Source organism: Muntiacus reevesi, chromosome 1 (assembly GCF_963930625.1).
Source record: "Muntiacus reevesi chromosome 1, mMunRee1.1, whole genome shotgun sequence".
NCBI classification, from domain to species: Eukaryota; Metazoa; Chordata; class Mammalia; order Artiodactyla; family Cervidae; genus Muntiacus; species Muntiacus reevesi.
This window is the reverse complement of record NC_089249.1, coordinates 28,593,230-28,612,934: the sequence shown is the minus strand read 5'-3', so window position 1 is coordinate 28,612,934 and position 19,705 is coordinate 28,593,230. Positions and strand designations below refer to the sequence as shown.

Genomic DNA, 19,705 nt, shown 5'->3' with positions numbered 1-19,705 from the left:
CTTTGTATCTAGGATCTAGTGGTTTTGTAATAGGAGGGCCATTTGAGTTTTAACTTGGCTACTTTTGTAGAAGTCATTGGGAATGTGTTTATTTAGATATTTAGTAAATTTAAAAGTGTGTTATGAACTTAGATTCCTTGAAATATGTGAGTTCCTCTGGGGTTTGTTTAACCCAGAGAAGATTTCATTTGCCTTACAGAGCCACTTGGGGATATGACATTTTGTGAATATGTTAAAAAGAGTTTTTGACTTGGAACTTTTGGGGCCTTTTACTAGTGGAAATTCTAGTCTCAAATCTTGAGCGCAAGTGCACTTGTCTTGAGCTCAAGAGAGTTTTCCTTCCTATTTTGGCTTTGATCAAGCCAAAACAGGTACCCCTTTGCTCTTCTATGCATGCATTTCCCTGGTTTATCACTGTGGGTGTTTCCTGGTTCTAACACAGGTTTCTGGTCAGACCTTCCATCTTCCTTGGGATCCAGGCTTTGTTTCCTTTCCATTCTGTGTGTGTGAAGTGAAAGCGAAAGTCATTCAGTCATGTCCAACTCCCTGCAAAGCCATGAAATGTATAGTCCACGGAATTCTCCAGGCCAGAATACTGGAGTGGGTGGGTAGCCTTTCCAACAAAGAGCAAAACCTGAAGTAAACTATGAACTCCGGTCAGTAATAACATATCAGTATTGGCTTATCAATTGCACCAAATGCACCATATTAATTAATGGTGGCACCAGTGGTGAAGAACCTGCCTGCCAATGCAGGAGACATAGGAGACTCAGGTTTGACCCCTGGGTCAGGAAGATCCGCTGGAGGAGGGCATGGCAACCCACTCCAGTATTCTTGCCTAGAGAATCCCATGGACAGAAGAGCCTGGCAGGTTACAGATCACAGAGTCTTAAAGAGTGGGACACGACTGAGGCAACTTATCTTGCAGACACGCTAATAATAGAAAACTGAAGGGAAGGAAGGAGGGGATGTATGGGCATTCACTATACTTTCACTATATTTTAGTGTTTCTCTAAACCTAAAACTGCTCTAAAAACAAAGTCTATTAAATGAAGATATGAGCTCATAATCAAAGATGACCAAATACATAATGAAATAAGTGTAAAAATCATAAGAAATTCACAAGTACTTGAGATCCTGGAATTAGTATTACATACAAGGCCATAAAATAGCCACATGGAATCATAAAAATTAGCGACAACAGATAATAAAAATGACCAAAAAGATTTTTTAATCAAATCACAGGTGTGATAAAGTATAATGGCTGAAATTTTTAAAAGTCAAGAAGTGAAGTTAACTACAAATAAGACACGCCTGAAAAGCGACTCAGGCAAGTCTAAAGAAATTATTCAAATTCAGCACAAAGTCTCAGGTATGGGAAATATAAAAAAGAAACTAATAGATATGAAAGAAATAAGGTTTAAGTAACATGCAAAGAGTCAGATATGAATGAAAAGACCAAACAGTTGTAAGATCAGAATCAAAGCACCAATATTCAATAGGAGATTTCCCTCGTAGCTCAGTTGGTAAAGAATCTGCCTGCAATGCAGAAGACCCAGTTTCAATCCCTTGGTTGGGAAGATCCTCTGAAGAAGGAAATGGCAACCCACTCCAGTATTCTTGCCTGGAGAATCCCATGGACAGAGGAGCCTGGCAGGCTATAGTCTATGGGGTCATAAGAGTTGGACACGACTTAGTGACTAAACACTACATTCAATACACGGTAAACTTCTCAACAGTAGTAATGCTGCCCGAAGACATGGAACAATATTAAAACAAGTGGAAGAAAATAACTCGCAAATGATAAAATGTTTTTGTTTCTAGTAAAAACAATTTAAAATTTACATATATCTATAAAATAGACTTAAAACATATAAAGGTTAATAGAACTACAGGGGAAACTGATAAGTTTACCACTATAGTGAGAAATGTAAGCAAATCTCTCTCAGTTGTGGATACATCAAGAAAACAAAGACATAGTGAACAAATATATGGATACCTAGTTGGTGGGAATATGGGAGGAACTGGGAGATTGGGATTGACACATATATGCTATTGATACTATGGATAAAATACATAACTAATGCTATTGTTCAGTCGCACAGTCTTGCCCGGCTCTTCAGCACGCCAGGCCTCTCTGTCCTTCATCACCTCCCAAAGTTTGCCCAAGTTCATGTCTATTGCATCGGTGATGCCATCCAGCCCTCTCATCATCTGATGCCCTCTTCTCCTTCTGCCCTCAACCTTTCCCAGCACCAGGGACTTTTCCAATGAGTCAGCCATTCTTATCAGATGACCAAAATACTGGAGTTTCAACTTCAGCATCAGTCCCTCCAATGAGTATTCAGGGTTGATTTCCCTTTAGATTGACTGGTCTTATCTCCTTGCTGTCCAAGGGACTCTCAAGAGTCCCCCTCCAGCACCAGAGTTCAAAGGCATCAGTTCTTCAGGGCTCCATCTCCTCTATGGTCCAACTCTCACAACTTCACATGATCACTGGGAAGACCATAGCCTCGACCATACAGATCTTTGTCGGCAGAGCATAACTGACGAGAACATACTATATAGCAGAGAACTCTACTTAAGGCACTGTGGTGGCCTGAATGGAAAAGAAGTCCAGAAGGGAAGGGGTATGTGTATATGTGTGGCTGATTCATTTTGTTGCAGAGTAGAAACTAATTGAGCATTGTAAACCAACTATACTCCAATAAAAATTAATTTTTAAAAAGCTGAACAAATGAACTTCATAAATAAAATTGTGACCATGAAAAAAGAGAGAAAACAAAAGTATTAGTGAGTAGATGGATGATTTAAATACAATAAGCTCGATTTGCTAGTCACATATAAGGACTCCTATACCCATTCACGTTCTACTCGAGCATAAGATAGTTCTAAAACCCAAAGATATAATAGACCATAAAGTAGTCCCAACAAATCTTGGGAGAACTGGTATCATCATAACCACATTCTCTTGTTGTGAGTTAATTAAGGATTCAACAGCCAAAGAAGTGTAAATATTGCAAGTATACTTGGCAATTTAAAAATACATTTCCAAGTTAACTATTCTGGGCCAAAGAAGAAATCATAATGAAAAATTTTAACATCTAATATTGAACAATAATAAAAATTGTTGCTGTTCAGTCACTAAGTCATGTTCAGCTCTTTGTGACTCCATGGACTAGCGCACACCAGGCTCTTCTGTCCTCCACTGTCTCCCGGAATTTGCTCAAATTCATGTGCATTGAGTCAGTGATACTATCTAACGATCCCATCCTCTGTTGCCTCCTTCTCCTGCTGCCTCCATTCTTTCCCAGCATCAGGGTCATTTCCAGTGAGTCAGCTCTTTGCATCAGGCAGCCTAAGTATTAGAGCTTCAGCTTCAGTATCAGTCATTCCAAAGAATATTCAAGGTTGATTTCCTTTAGGATTGACTGGTTTGATCTCCTGGCAGTCCAAGGGACTCTCAAGAGTCTTCTCCAACACCACAGTTCAAAAGCATCAATTTCTTGGAAATCAGCCTTCTTTAGTTGCCAACTCTCACATCTGTACCTGACTACTGGAAAAAACATAGCTTTGACTATATGGACCTTTGTCAGCAAAGTGATGTCCCTGCTTTGGAATACACTGTCTAGGTTGGTCATAGCTTTTCTTCCAAGGAGCAAGCAGCTTTTAATTTCATGGCTGCAGTCACTGTCCACTGGGATTTTGGAGTCCAAGAAAATAAAATCTATCACTGCTTCCACTTTTCCCCCTTCTATATGCCATGAATTGATGGGACCAGATGCCATGATTTTATGCTTTTTTAATGTTGAGCATGAAGCCAGTTATCTTACTCTCTTCTTTCACTCTCATCAAGAGGCTCTTTAGTTCCTCTTCACTTTTTGTCATTACAGTGGTATCATCTGCATATCTGAGGTTGTTTGACATTGCTCCCAGTAATCTTGATTCCAGCTTGTAATTCATCCAACACAGCCATTTCTCATGATGTACTCTGCATGTAAGTTAAATAAGCAGGGTGACAATATACAGCCTTGTCGCACTCCTTTCCCTGTTTTGAACCAGTCCATTGTTTCACATCCAGTTTTGACCCACAAACAGGTTTCTCAGGAGACAGGTAAAGTGGTTGGATACTCTCGTCTCTTCAAGAATTTTCTGCAGTTTATTGTGATCCACATAGTCAAAGGCTTGAGAGTACTCAACGAAGCAGAAGTAGATGTTTTTCTGGAACTCCCTTTCTTTCTCCATGAACCAGTGAAATATTGGCAATTTTTTTTCCATTTATTTTTATTAGTTGGAGGCTAATTACTTTACAATATTGTAGTGGTTTATTTATACATTGACATGAGAAATATTGGCAATTTGATCTCTGGTTTCTGTGCCTTTTCTAAACCCGGCTTGTACAACAGACGTTCTTGGTTCATGTACTGCTGAAGCCTAGCTTGAGGGATTTCGAGCATAGTCTTGCTAGCATGTGAAATAACTGCAGTTGTATGGTAATTTGAACATTCTTTAGCATTGCTCTTCTTTGAGATCAGAATGAAAACTGACCTTTTCCCATCCTGTGGAATACCATTTGTCAATATCTGTGGGACGCAGCTCCTTAGGAATTATACCATTCTTTTTTTTTTTTTAAGTCTGCAAAGTATGTCAACATAAAAGGCTAGAGTATAATAGGATAAATATAATAAAATAGCAAACAAGCCCAGGAGCTTAACAAGTCAAAAATAAATTCATTAAAAAGATGAATAAAATATGTACAGCTCTGGTGAGATTATACCTGACATCATACATTTGTCAAAACTCACAGAATTGTACAACCCAAAGAGTGAAATCTAAAGGGAAAAAGAAGGGAATGAAAAAGGGGTATGAAGCTACAGATATAACAGAAATTTTAAAAGACAATGAAAGATGAATAAATTTGAAAACTAAAGTATACAGCTAGAATAATATACAAGTTGCCCCACAAGAGAAAAGTTTAATGAATTTATAATCTCTACAATATAAATTTCTAGTTAAAATTTACCCAAACTAAATCCAAGGCCAATGCAGATTTAGACAAGTTCTACCAAGCACTGACAGAAGGGATAATTCCAATCTTACCCAAAAAAAGGGTAAGATTCTGTAACTCACTTCATTATGGAACTAGTCTAACCTTGATACCAACAACTGACAGGAACAGTACAAGAAAGGAAGACTGGAGACCAACCTCACTGATAACATAGATGTAAAATGGTAAACAAAATCCTCGGAAACTAGATGTAGCACGGCATAAAATATCATCACGACAAATTTATTCTAGAATACTAGGTTACTATAGAAGTCTATTGATGATTCATGTTATTAAAATTAGCAGATGAAAGTTAAAGAAAACATCATCTTGATAGATGCATACACTGCATTTAATTAAAGTCATAACCATTCATGGTAAAAATTAGCAAATGAAAAACAGGAGAGCATTTCCTCAATTGATAAAAGTATAATAAACATCATGTTCAATAGTTAAATATTAAAATTATTCCCTTTAAAATCAGAAGCAAAACAAAAATGCCGTTATCACATCTGCTCAACACTGTACCAGAAAATCTTACCAACACACTAAAACAAGTAAAGAAGAAATAACAGATGCAAATATAGTACTCAAGTTTAAACTTAGAGCATCACCATGACTTGATATAAAAAATATTTTTAAACTCAGTAGTAGGTACACATGAATTGGTAGGCTCTAACTACCTTCCCACACAGAATTTAGCTTAATCTAAAATGGAAGAGGAAGTGAAATGTCCAAGAAACATAAAAACATGGTCAACTTCATAAAAATCCAGCAAAATGAAAATCACACAGGGATAATACACCAAACACATCCAATTATCAAAAATGGAAAAGCAAGAAAACCAGTAGACTTCATGATGGGGAATTAAGAAATTCTTACATACCGTGAGAGTATCATTTGGTCTTTGGAAAGCAACTGACATTATTTGGTAACCATACTAGATGTTTACACCTAAGTATACATCCTGAAGGGTCTCTTAAACATGTGCATCAGGTGACATTTCAAAGTTTTTAAAGCTCCTTTTGGTAATGAATTGTCTTTCAAGACACTAGAACTGTAAAGAATGAAAATGTCCATCAAGAGTTTACTAGATAAACATCTGCATAAAATGTAATAATGTATGTTAGAGAAAATAAAATAAGTCACTGCTACACAACAGCGAAGACAGAGAACAAAAACATACCTAAAACAGACTAAATAACTATTTAGGTCTTCTGCTCATTTTTTGATTAGGTTGTTTGTTTTTTTGACATTGAGCTTCATGAACTGCTTATATATTTTAGAGATTAATCCTGTCAGTTGCTTCATTTGCAAATATTTTCTCCCACTCTGATGACTGTCTTTTTATTTTGTTTATGGTCTCCTTTGTTGTGCAAAAGCTTTTAAGTTTAATTAGTTCCCATTTGTTTATTTTGGTTTTATTTTCATTACTCGAGGAGGTTGGTCAAAAAAGATCTTGCTAGATTTATGTCGAGGAGTGTTCTGCCTAAGTTTTACTCTAAGAGTTTAATACAATGAAATATTACTCAGTCATAAAAATGAATGAATTGGGTCATCTGTAGAGACGTGGATGGGCCTAGATAGTGTCATACAAAGTGAAATAAGTCAGAAAGAGAAAAACAAATATTGTATATTTTTAAAATGTATTTATATTTATATATATATATATAAATATATATAAATATGTGGAATCTAAAAAAGATGATATGTTTGTGTCTGTGTGTGCGTTAGTCGCTCAGTCGGGTCCGACTCTTTGCGATCCCGTGGACTGTAGCCCACCAGGCTCCTCTGTCTATGGACTTCTCCAGGCAAGAATACTGGAGTGGGTTGCCATTTCCTTCTCTAGGGGATCTTCCCAACCCAGGGATCGAACTCTGTATCCTACACTGCAAGCAGTTTCTTTACCATCTGAGCTATTAGGAAAAAATGGTATAGATGGTCCTATTGGCAAAGCAGAAATAGACACAGACATAGAGAACACCCAGGAGGCAAGCAAGGAGATGGGAGGAACTGGGAGATGGGGACTGATACACATGCACTACTGATACTATGTATAAAACAGAGAACTAATAGACTGTCCAGCACAAAGAACTCTACTCAATGCACTGTGGTTACCTGAGTAGGAAGGAAGCCCAAAAAGGAGGGAATCTATGTGCATGTGCGGCTGGTTTATCTTACTGTACAGTAGACACTACATTATAAAGCAACTGGACTCCAATAAAAATTAACCTAAAAAGACTAAATGAAATTCTTTTCATTTGTTAAATGTTTTAGAAATACAGATACACATAGTAAAACCACTATGACAGCTAAGGAAATTATCAACATAAACTCATGAAAATGGGTTTCCTCTGGAATACAGGGATGGACCATGGGGACAGGGATGGACCATGCAGACTTCTTATTGATAATATTCTATTTCTCAAGCTATACACTAATTTCAACAAACTGTTCTACCTCAAGATTTCCCATCACAGAAGTTTGTTTTGTTTTAAGAAATATCTCACTTCAGTGAGCTATTTAGAGACAGAACAAGTACCATATAGGAAATGGACTTGATAACCCTACAAGTATCTTTTAAGATTTCATAATCCATGTGCATCATAACAAATAGCACAATGTGTTGTGCATAAAAACCAACAATAATTATAACAAGCATTCACTGACTACAGATTTTTGGCAGACACTGCTGGTTGCTAACCTACATCCTTACTTCCTTCTCCCTTGCCAGCAGATTTTTTAAAATATTTATTTATTTATTTGGTTGTACCGGGTGTTAGTTGCAGCATGCAGGATCTTTAGTTGAGTAATTCAGGCTTTAGCTGCAGCATGTAAACTCTTAGTTGCAACATGTGGGATCTAGTTCCCTGATCAGGGTTTGAACTCAGGCCCCCCACATTGATGGCATGGAGCCTTAACCACTGAACACCTGGGAAGCCCTACAAGCAGATTCTGATTTTGTTTATCCTTCCCCCATGTAACTCAGCGGAGAATATTCTAGCCTGTGGAGCATCTTTTATTTAGTCTAAACTCACAGTCCCTTGGTTTATAGGTAAACATGTAGTCCTGCTTCAGCCAAGGAGACATGAGATAGAATCCACTGAGGGGCACCTGGGAAAGGTTTACTTGCTGTTGAGCAGAAGACCCAGAAAAGCACAGACATTCTTTCTTGGGGTGTCATGATGCTAGGATGAGGATATCCTGATGCAACCATGAGGAAGATCAGTCTCAGTGTAAGGCCACTGGTCCATCATGATTGCACTGAGACAATAAATTAACTAAAGCTGGAGTCTTACTTCTTGACTTGGTAACTAATATGTCACCGTACTGTCTATATTTTCCCACTGAAGTCGTATCAACTGACACACCATATGCAGAGTTCACGCATTTAACCTTCACGGAACACTATCAGCCAAGTATCATTATTAAGTTCACTGAATTGACAATGAAAACAAAACTGAAAGAATTCAAATCAGTTGCTCAAAGTCACACATATAGTGAGGGGCAAATTCTAGGGTGTCTGACACCAAAACCTATCCTCTGAATGCCCTATCCATTCAAGGCCCATCCATCTTCCTGAGGCTGTGTGGGGTGAAAAGAAAATCCCAACAGATCTGAGGGGTCCATACGTGTCTAAGGTACAGGTCAGTGCTGGTGGCTGCAGTATTTATACTCCAGCCAATGCAGATTCTTGGCCTCTGAATCATGGCTATGATTGTTTGACCTTGAAATCTATAGTCCAGAGGCAGCCTCTAGAACTGTTTTCCTCCAGACACTCCTAAAATTTAATTCCTTGTATTAAATCACTTCCTGCTTTAAGGACCTAAAATTATTAACATGTGCTGAACTGATAAATCCTGACCTCAACAAATAAATAAGTATATTTCAACTTTATTGATTTACATTCATCTGAAGTCCCTAGAAAAACAGTTTTATAGCCCATGTGTAATGCAGTTTTATTTTTAATAAAATGACTATTATCAGAGGACTTATTCATCTTCTTTCTCACATCAATACAAACTTTTATTAAACTGCTATGAGGATGTTGTGGATATACACTTAAGACAGGTTCTTTCTCCACTTTCCCTCATGACTGGGAACTTAAACTGTAGACTAGTGACTGGCATCCCTCATGGAACATCTCACTTCTACTCTTAAGTGATTTTCTGGGCAAACTTTTACAAAAAGCATAATGCATTTTCCCTAAGGTTTGGTGTTCTTCTCTATTAAAATAAAATAATGAAAAGTTCTGAAAGGGGAAGAAACATCACATTTATCCTCTAGAATATTTACAAAATATGTATTTGTAAAAGGAAGTGGTATGCTAACTTCATGAAAGCATAATACATCTCTTAATAACTTCAAATATTGTATCAGAAAGTGCAATTTTACATTAAAGAGCCTGGAGCTTATCATTAAAAAGACCTGAGTTAAAATCACATAGAGCTGCTTGATAGTGAGAAAATCCTTGGGTTTTCTGAATTTCAGTTAATTCAGTTGATTCGGAAATGTGATCTTTATAACCATCTCCAAAGTTTACTGTAAAATTTTTAAAAAATATACCTTGCATGACAGTGTCTGCTGTAAGAGTTGGTATATAGCAAATACTAAATAAATGTTGAATTTTCTCTTATATCTTAAACACGCTATGGAATAACTCCATTTCAACCAAAAAAAAAGCTGTAGAAATTCTACATGCCACTAACTTATATCATGTGCGTGTGCATACTCAATTGCTAAGTCGTGTCTGACTCTTTGCAATGCCATAGACTAATGCCCATCAGGTTCCTCTGTCCATGGGAATTCTCCAGGCAACAATACTGGACTGGGTTGCCATTTCCACCTCCAAGGGATCTTCCTGACCCACAAATTGAACCCATGTCTCCTGCGTCTCCTGCACTGACAGGCAGATTCTTTACCATTGAGCCACTTATATCATAAAATCACAGAGAAGTTTCTAAAGAATTAAATCAAAACTACTGTGCAGATCAGTGGTGATTAGTCCTGAGACAAGTAGAAAGTATTTACCCACCACTGAGCTTCCCTTTGGAATTTTTCAGCATCTTGACTTTAATTATTTCCCATTCCCACTAATTACCTCCTACTCAACACCCTATACTACAAAATACTTTGGGTATTCCAACAAACAGAAAAGTTGGGGCAGGTAAACCCCTCAAACAGTTTACATTCCTGTAGATTAAAATAATAACTACATAAGGACTTCCCTGTGGTCCAGTGGCTAAGATCTGGTACTCCCAAAGACTTAATACGGCCAAATAAATTTTTAAAAAAATAACAACTAAATAAAACACTGGACAGGTATTTAAGAAACTCAATATATTAACAGTTATGGTGTTGACACTGATCTTCTAAAAAAAATGCTTTAAAAAATTTAATGGTTTATTTAGTATTTAGCAAAATGCAGAAACAGCAATGAAATTAGCCCAGTGAAAACTAAAACCAATATAACAAAAGACTTATGAACACCATTTTACCATTTTTCAGATCAAACAAATTTGGGGGATTTTCATGTTGGCAATGTCCTTTCATTTGGGTATTTTTACTTATTTATAAGGATATTCAATAATGAAAAGAATGATTTATAGGTTGACAATAAAAAAGCCACCATGAATGTTAAAACAAAAATTCCCCTCTCTTCATAGGTTTAGGCTTACGACCTACTCCTTTTTTCTCCACCTCACTCCATCCTGTTGTCTTGATTCGTGGATTATAAGATTGAGAGTGGGAAGGAGAAAGAGTGAAAAAGGAGGCAGATAGTGTAATGAGAACAATTAACAAGAATTAACCAAAGTACAAGTTTATGTGGATTATCGACTTGGCAAACGGAAATTTTATGCTGGTTTAAAAGATATTGTTTGGATGATTTCAATTTAGATCTTGAAAACAAACCTCAATTGGCTCTTCACCACCTTTTACTTGATTTTCACCCATTTCTCCATTCTCATAGCTGCTGCTCTTCTCAACCCATAACTCGGATTTCTCTACAGTAAGTCGAAGCTGGTCTAGATCTGCCTTGATCTGTTTGTAGTTATCCACATCCTGATTAGACACCAGCAACTGCACCTAGAAACAGAATTTCAATCCTCAATTTACCTATGGAATTTCATTTATGTCAAAAATCCCAAGTCTTTTAACGTATGTGTCCCTCAGTTGAAGTTTAATATTTCTAAGCTATTTATGGATATTTTACATGTATATTGATCATGAAAATTTACCTGAAAGTATCCCCAAATTCTATTTAATATATTCACGTTATAAGGAATTATACATACAAAAAAGTGAGCCCTAACAATGCTTTTCAAAATGTTAAAGAGTAATTTAAAGTAAAAGATACCCTAACTCTAATTTTACCTTATTACTTTATTAGTTAATTTTTCTGAGACTCCCTGTTTGAAAGAGGTAGAAACATAAAAATAAGTGGAAGAAAATACCCATACAGTCTAAAGCTTAATTTGTATATATTATGTGAATATATGAATAGTTTTATCTATTTATACAATTACTTTTAGTTAATTCATATTTTAACATATTCTTGTAAAATTTCCTAATGAAGATCAATGTTCTATTAAGGAACTATTAGTGAAATACAAGTAAGCCCAGAGATAGTCTTCATTCATGGTCTCAAAACTGGTATCATTCAAAGATGACAAAGAAAAAGATTAGCTCCATCACAATTCCTCTCTTTTGGATTCATATACTTTTCAATCACAAAACACTTATTTCGGTGTAGTACCCAAACTGATCAGTAAAATTTAGGGTCAGAATAACAGCAGGGGCAACAAAATTCCTAATATGGTATTATCCCCCAGTGCCTTCCTAAATCTTAGTGCCTATCATCCACATTAAAGATATTAACTGAAAAATCACTTTCTAAAATAGATCATGTCTTGGCTGCAGACAAGGCCATATCTATCTTTAAAAATAGAAAGTGTCCCCAGGAAAAGCTGCAGTCTCATTAACTCTGCAACCATCAAGTCAGGTTGGATGCTATAAACAACATTTCAGAGCCTCTGCCGGTGGAAGCACTGAAGGCTACTCAATCTCACCTGTTTAAATGCCTGTAAAACTTCCGCTCTCTGGCTGAAGTGCTTGAACAGCAGCTGCAGGGCTCCCGATAGCAGAGGCGGGTAGTCATGCATGATCAGATGAATGAGGACGCGTAAAAACGTCCTGCCTCCTTCGTCATCGAGTTGAACTGGATTTTTCTCCTTTCTGTAAAACCAAAAAATCATTCTAAAAGACTTGTATACATAAAATCTAGTCATAAGTGGCTAAAATTGTGTATACATTCTCAGACTTAACACTATTTCCACCATCACCCCTCCACAAAAAATTGGAAATTGCAAAGGAAGACTTTTTTACTTTCTTTGGCTTCATGTTACTAATAAGGGGGCTTCCCAGGGTGGCACTATTGATAAAGAATCTGCCTGCCAATGCGGGAGACATAAGAGACCTGGGTTTGATTCCTGGGTTGGGAAGATCCCCTGGAGAAGGGCATGGCAACCCACTCCATTATTCTTGCCTGGAGAATCCCCAGAAACAGAGGAGCCTGGAGGGCTACAAGCCATAGGGTCACAAAGAGTCGGACACGACTGAAGCGACTTAGCTTGCAGGCACAACTAATAAGGAAATGGAACATAAAGAAAAGCTTGTGATTGTCCATGAAAGGAGGGGTGACCAAAGTCCCAGTCTGTCCAAGACTCAGAGTCCTAAGATGGGAGACTCTCAGTGACTGCGGTATGCAAGTAGCAGGCAAACTGGAATGATCTGGTAATCTAGACACAGACAAAAGACAGAATGAATCAATCCAGAAGGGTTTATTGAGAAGGCGTATCAGCTGGATGCACGTCGAGGACCAATTTACCACCCCCAACGCCCCCATCAGGCCCCAAACCTCCTCAGGACAGGTGGTGAGGCGGTGAGGCGCAGCACGCGCACGCGCACACGCACGCGCACGCGCACAGGCGAGGCCAGAGCCAGAGCAACTCCGCGAGTTTGCTGTGTTCGGACTCTGGGCGAGATTACCCGGATGAAAAGTTTGTTTATTTCAGTGAAAATCATACACTGGCTTATCCTCTTCTCAGGAATAATGAAAACTTGAATAGGAAAACACAGTAACAATAACAACAGCAGAAACTGGCAAAACAATATAAAAACAAACCTAAACCAAAAGTTCACTAGACATAAAAATCCTTTCTGGGCTTCCCTGAAGTCTTTCTTCTTGTCTTTCTTGCTAATCAAAGAAAATGCAACAAAAGGCTTAGTACAGAAATCTGTTAGATACATATGGCAAATCTGCGATAAAAATTCATGGTAGAAACTCCACATTTGTAGCTCAGACATCGTACAGGTCTTACTTTTCTTTTTGACTATTAGTTTCATTTCTGGGGAAACCAAAGAAACAACCTAAAAACAATGAATAGTAGGGCTCCTGACAGCAAAGGAGGATAGCCATGCAGAGATATTTCATTTTCTTCAATCATATGGATATTTTCAATTGGCAGATGATGAGCATTAGTTCTCACATATATACCTAATGATAACATTGAAAGAAGTTACTTTCTTGCCTCAAATTTCTCAGATTTTGGGAAGCAGTGTTTTGCAAGATCCAGCAGTATTTTTGCCAGGAGACTTAAAGGGCATTCGTGTGCTGTCATTATTTGAGGAAAGAAAAGCAAAGAATTCAGGGGAAAGTTCAATACACTGATCTCATCTCTCCTGTCTTTCTTTTTTAACCTGACCTAAAGAAAAGCTATGCTTTCTCTTCTATAGTAAATTCGCAGCTTCATTTCTGGCAGGAATTATGTTGGCAACCATAAAGGATATAAAATTAAATAGATACAGGGAATGATAAAGTATTGTAAAATTCTAAGTAAAATCTTATTCATAAAATAACGATACATAAATGCTACTATACCTTCCAGCAAACATAGTTTCTGCCTGAGCTGCAATTTCATCTATATCAGGAACAATAGCTGCAAAGATAAATGGTAAAATGGTAAAAAATCCATTCTTTATATTTTTATAATTAGGAGTCCCAATATTTATATTAATGTAGCATACCTAAAAATATTTTTGTCTTAATTTCTTTATGCCACCAAAAGTCAATTAACACTTTAAAAAGTCACAATACAGTCTCTTATTCATCAATATTTTATTTTATTTTTTTCATCAATATTTTAAATTGAAGTTTACATTTAAAAATCATTATACTCAAAGGTACATTGAAAAGATCACATAAAACTATTTACAAAGTTTCTTCATCTATATAAGCATATATATATAAATATATATATATATAACTACATACACACATACCTATATATATATACATATAGTTTAAACAGATAATGATATGGAAAGATAATATTTTTTAAAGAATCACAACATACCCATAAGGAAACTTGTTATTACATGGTACTTCCAAACAATATGATCTTTTTACCTAAGCTTACTTTTGCAATTCCATACCTTCTTCTTGTGGGACAGAGTGCTTTTTTTTTTTTTAATGTGAACCAGTCTTGATTCCTCACCCATCCCCACCACCAATATTTTGAAGATGTCTATGATAGGTACACAATTTCTCATCTCCAAAGCACAAAAAAAAAAGGAGCAAGATATAAAAAGGGAAAAAATTCTTCCCAGAAAGCTACCTCATACAAATACAACCGATTTAAGAGGTCAGATAAATCAAAGAAGACTGGTTTTCTGGGGATGCCCCTAGACTTCCCCTCCCACACTTTTACTGACAGAGCTCCTTTTTCCAGAAGTCTGGCTTCTGAGAGCCAATAATTGTTATGCTAGTGTCAATGCAAACGCCAGCAAGACTTTCTGGTTCTGCCTCCTCATTCCTGGAAATAGCCCCTTGGGGTTCTATACTTCTGGGAAGCATAAAAACAACACAGCTGCAAATGTGCCTGGGAGACTTCTAGCTCAGGAGAGCTGAAGTCCATGTGTAGAGAGCACACTGCCTTGGATGGTACCCATGAGTCAGGGAGCAGGACGTTTGGCTTAGCATCCACATTAACTACGCTGACTTTCCATCAAACTGACTGATGCACAAAGAAGAGGCTTCCTGATGTGATCACAGTGGTTGTAGTTCTCAAGAAGCTTCATATCTGTATATAAATCCCACCCCAGCAAAAAAGTTCTGTGAACTGGCTAAATCATCAATGATATAGATTCCATCTTCAATATGATATAGTTTCCAGCTTGTCATGGCTGGCCTGATCTAGCCAGAAAAAAAAAGTGGTGATTTAATGTTTCTTAGGTTTCATAAGGTACTTTCTAGAGTCACAGCATTTTTACAATAATTTTTATGCTCTTATGTCATTATGCTCCTATACTCACGGAGAGAGTAGCTTCATTCTTATACACTTTAAATGTGAAAAACAGTACCAATTTACAACTGTACAAGGTAATAAAGAACCAACACACACACATACACAGTAAAACCAACACCCACATCCAGACCTTTATGGGAATGCCATGTCTTTATTCTTGAGTTGGGTAACTCCTACAAAATACCTTTCTTCCTGATAGATGCATTTCACATGCTCTGTGATCAAGCCAAAAAAATAATCCCCTTGGATTTTCACCAAAACAGCATAATTCTTAAAAGATTCAAACCTGGAGTTGGAGAGACCTCAGAGAGAATCCCTTTTCCACTACTTCATAACTTTAAGCAAGTAACTTAACCGCTCTAACCTTGGTCTTCTGATCAGTAAACTGGCACAATAAAGAGTACTCAAACTTGTGGAGTTGTGAAGAGAACAAGAGAGACTGCATTCAAAGGACCGAGCACCAGCAGCAGCAAACATCCTCCCTGCCATTCTAGACACGTTATTTAATTTCTGTCTCAGCCCCTTCACTTCATTGGTGGAGATTATTTGGACATTTTTGTCTCATACAAATGCCTCTTGTCTTAAAGCATAAACAGAAACTTTAAAGTTCTCATGGAAACATCACCCAGAGAGCAAATACCGTCACAAAGGTAATACCTGATGGCAGCAGTGTATCAGGAGAGCCACTGGTGGACGTCTCGGCATTTCCATTGTTCTCCCCGAATTCCTTCTTATATATTGACAGCATATAGGAGATCCTATAATCTAGTCTGACACTCAAGATAAACTATAAGAAACATTAAAAACAACGTAAGTTTCTTTCATCAGCATGGTGTTTAAAAATTCATTTCATTACAGGACAGCACGAACAACTTAACTATCAACATGTCACATGAACTACTTCGAAACTTTATTGGAAAACTCAACACTTCCATCACACACATGATAAACAGTCATAACGCTAAGAGCAGTGAGGCACTTGCAGGAGCCAATATCAGTAAAATCCCTCAACAGTTTTTGAAAAGAAGATGACTTGACTTCCCACGATCACTCTTGGAAGATTCCAGGTGGGGGTATCCAGGAGATAGGAATGAAGACATTATGATGACATAATTTCCTGAGCCCTGAGCAGAGTTTCCACCGGCTCCACAAGAACAGTGCTGGAGCTGAGACCCTCATTCACAACAGGAAGGCCAAGATTTTAGCTACAGTAGTGTGGATTCTGACTATAACAAAAGGAGTCCTGGATCTGGGCTTCAGAGGGGCAGCTTAAGTAACAGCCTCCGGTATACCAGGGATACGCCTTCCTGCTGCCTGGCTTTCTTTGGCTCTGTGTTGCTGTCCTTATTCTCTTTAGTGGACGTATTGACAGAGACCAAGTACCAATGAGGTTCCCATCTGTGGGCAGCACTGAGAAGGATGCAAGTGCCTGGAGCCCAGGGTCCTCAAGAAGAGTGACTGAGTTGGAAAAACTAAATATACTTTGCCATAGCGCTGTTTGTTGGTGTTACTTGTTCTCTGCTTCACTGCACAGCATGTGGAATCTTAGTTCCCCGAGCAGGAATCAAACCCTCACCTCCGCAGTGGGAGCACGGAGTCTCAACTATAGGGCTGTCGGTCCCTGCTACAGCATTGTTAACATACTTAGGAAATGACTGAGGGCTACCCGTGTGGTATAAAATATAATGGAGATCAGGAAGGAAAAGGGATATGTCGCTATCTGAGTGGAGATGGGAAACAACAGAGAGGCAGACTTACACAGGGCAACCTGCCATCCCAGTTTGCCTGGGAGAGTCCTGGGACAGCCTTTGCTCCCAGTATAATTATTATCTGTATCCCCTACACTCTCTTAAGAGATGCTCATTGGAACAGCAAACAATAACAGTCATGCAAGTTTCAGAAAACTGGGGGTTTGGTGGTACCCTCTAAACCTAGTTCTATCTATGCCAGAGTCAGCAGTGTCAGAACCCCATCTCCCTCCTCCCACCCTCCTGCCCCTTCCTCTCTCTCTTTTGGTTCTTCTCCATCTGAACAACACAGGCTGGAATGCCTGCAGCGTCTCTCTTACCTCCTCACATTTATTTTCATGGTTCACTTTACCTTGAATATTCTTCTCTCCTACCCCATAATTACTAGATTTTGAGATATCCTCCAAGGTCCTGTTTGAAACCCTTTTGAAATGAAGCTTTCCCTGGTTCCACAGTCCAAATCAATTTTTCTCCTTTTTGCTCACCCAACACATTATTTACAGCTACGGGTCCAAAGTTGAATGCCTCTCTCTCTTCCTTCTCCCTGTTGCTCTTCTGCTAGGCCTTTATGTTCCTCCTGGGTCACAGCCATGCTCCAGGTCAGCTATGTTCAGTCAAGCTCCACAAACTTGTTGAGCCAGGTACTGAGGCAGGTACCAAGAGTGTGGAAAAGGTGCCAAGGATATAAAATCTACCTCTGAACAGCATATAGTTCAGAGAGAAAAGCAGACACCAAAGAAACTCTTATTAGCATGCACTGAGCACCGCTACCGCTATTAGTTGAACTGATTCCAATTACGAAGGGGATTTTCAAAGCTGGAGACAGATCGTGGGAGGAGGGGGCTGAGAAAGGACCAGTGGGCTTGGGGAGCAGAACGGCAGGAGCAGAAGCTAGACTGCAGGTGCATAAAACGGAGAGTTGTTTTTTTAAGTGAATTTATTTCTCTGGTGGCTCAGACAGTTAAACAATCTGCCTGCCAGAGTTTGATCCCTGGTCGGGAAGATCCCCTGAAGAAGGAAATAGTAAACCTAACCCGATATTCTTGCCTGGAATATCCAAAGGACAGAGGAGCCTGGCAGGTACAGTCCATGGGGTCACAAAGAGTCAGACACGACCAAGCGACTAAGACTTCACTTTCATGTAAAGAACAAAGTATGAAAACATAAATTAATGAAACACTCAGTGGCTTTCAGTTGATGATTAATATTCAAAGAATTATATTCTATAAATAGAGCCAAAATTAAAACTTTCATCTCTAATATAGTTCATTGTGAAAAATAATGGAAGGGAGAAGGGGAGGGGGAGAGGGAAGAATAAAAAGAAAGGCAAAGAAAGAAGAGTTAACAAGGGCTGAAGACAGACAGAGGGAGAGGATGAGAGAGAAACAAAAAGACTTAAAGAAAATACACACAATGATGGGGAAAGAAAGGAAGGGCTGGAGAGGAAGAGCAGCTGGCAAGAAAGCAGGAGACTTGCTTAAGGAATGTGGCTACAAAGAAATTCTTGAAGAGACAGTCTTAAAAAGAAACAGTCAAGAGGAGCACAGGGGAACGCAGACACAGGGAATCAGCGTCAGACACAGGCACACAAAAACCAGAGCAAGAACAGAGGTTCAGCAAGAAATACAGAAAGGACCCAACCGCAGCAGCAAAAGCAAGCCAGTCCTGCTCTGCCCTGCCATGGTTTCGCCATCTCATCATTTTTTAGCTATAATGGACTGTTCTGTAAATGCAGAATATCTGTAACCGTTACTGGGCTAAAATGAGGACATGTATTTCAGAGGCTGTCCCATGAGGAGAACTAAGCTGGGAGCCCCCTAGGCCCACAGGTCAGGTGATCGACACCTTCCTTGGGTTAAGAACAGGACAACTGAGTGATTTCTCAGGGTAGTGAACACGGGGTGGGATGCCTGCCAATAATTTCTCAGGACTCAGCCTTCGGAATTTGTGGCAGAACTGTGAAACTTTTTATGATTATAAATCTAATTACTTTAAATAAAAATGTACAGATCCTTCCAGGACAACTAATCCAGTTCTGGTAGCTAGTCTACATTAAATTAGGAGGAAAGACTTAGTAAACTGTAGCCAGAACTTTAATAGATCCTCAAAAACTCCAGGCTCCAATTTTCAAATATGGAATAAATGCTATAATTAAAGTATCACAAAACTACTTTCCAAACTTAAAAAAAATGCTAAGAATTCATAGCTATAATAATGGGATTTTATTTACTACCCCATACTAAACCACTGGTCACAAAATAGCAGTTTACTCCTTTAACTTCATAGACAAAGGTATTAGACTAAGTTATCGTTTTTAAATGTATATATTATTGATCTTCCCTGGTTGTCTAGTGGTTAAGGATCCTCCTACCAATGCAGGGGACACAGGTTCAATCCCTGGTCTGGGAAGATTCCACATGCCATGGGGCAACTCAGCCCATGCACCACAACCACTGAAGCCCAAGAACGGCAACGAAGAGTAACCCCTACTCACTGCAATAAGAGAGAGTCCACACACGGCAACTAAGCCCACACAGCCAAAA

At 38.4% G+C, this 19,705-nt stretch overlaps 1 protein-coding gene across 2 annotated transcripts in view; it reads right to left on the bottom strand.

Annotated features, from left to right (window-relative positions):
* The window catches only part of ITPR2 (inositol 1,4,5-trisphosphate receptor type 2), a 562,671-nt gene that overhangs the window by 318,594 nt on the left and 224,372 nt on the right, over positions 1-19,705 (bottom strand). For both annotated transcript variants that reach the window (XM_065940048.1, XM_065940056.1), the window contains 4 exons: positions 16,072-16,201; positions 13,989-14,046; positions 12,118-12,283; positions 10,961-11,134 (listed from right to left, as the gene is read on the bottom strand). In XM_065940048.1, the coding sequence (XP_065796120.1) occupies positions 10,961-11,134; positions 12,118-12,283; positions 13,989-14,046; positions 16,072-16,201 (528 nt within the window). The remainder of the gene's footprint in view (positions 1-10,960; positions 11,135-12,117; positions 12,284-13,988; positions 14,047-16,071; positions 16,202-19,705) is intronic.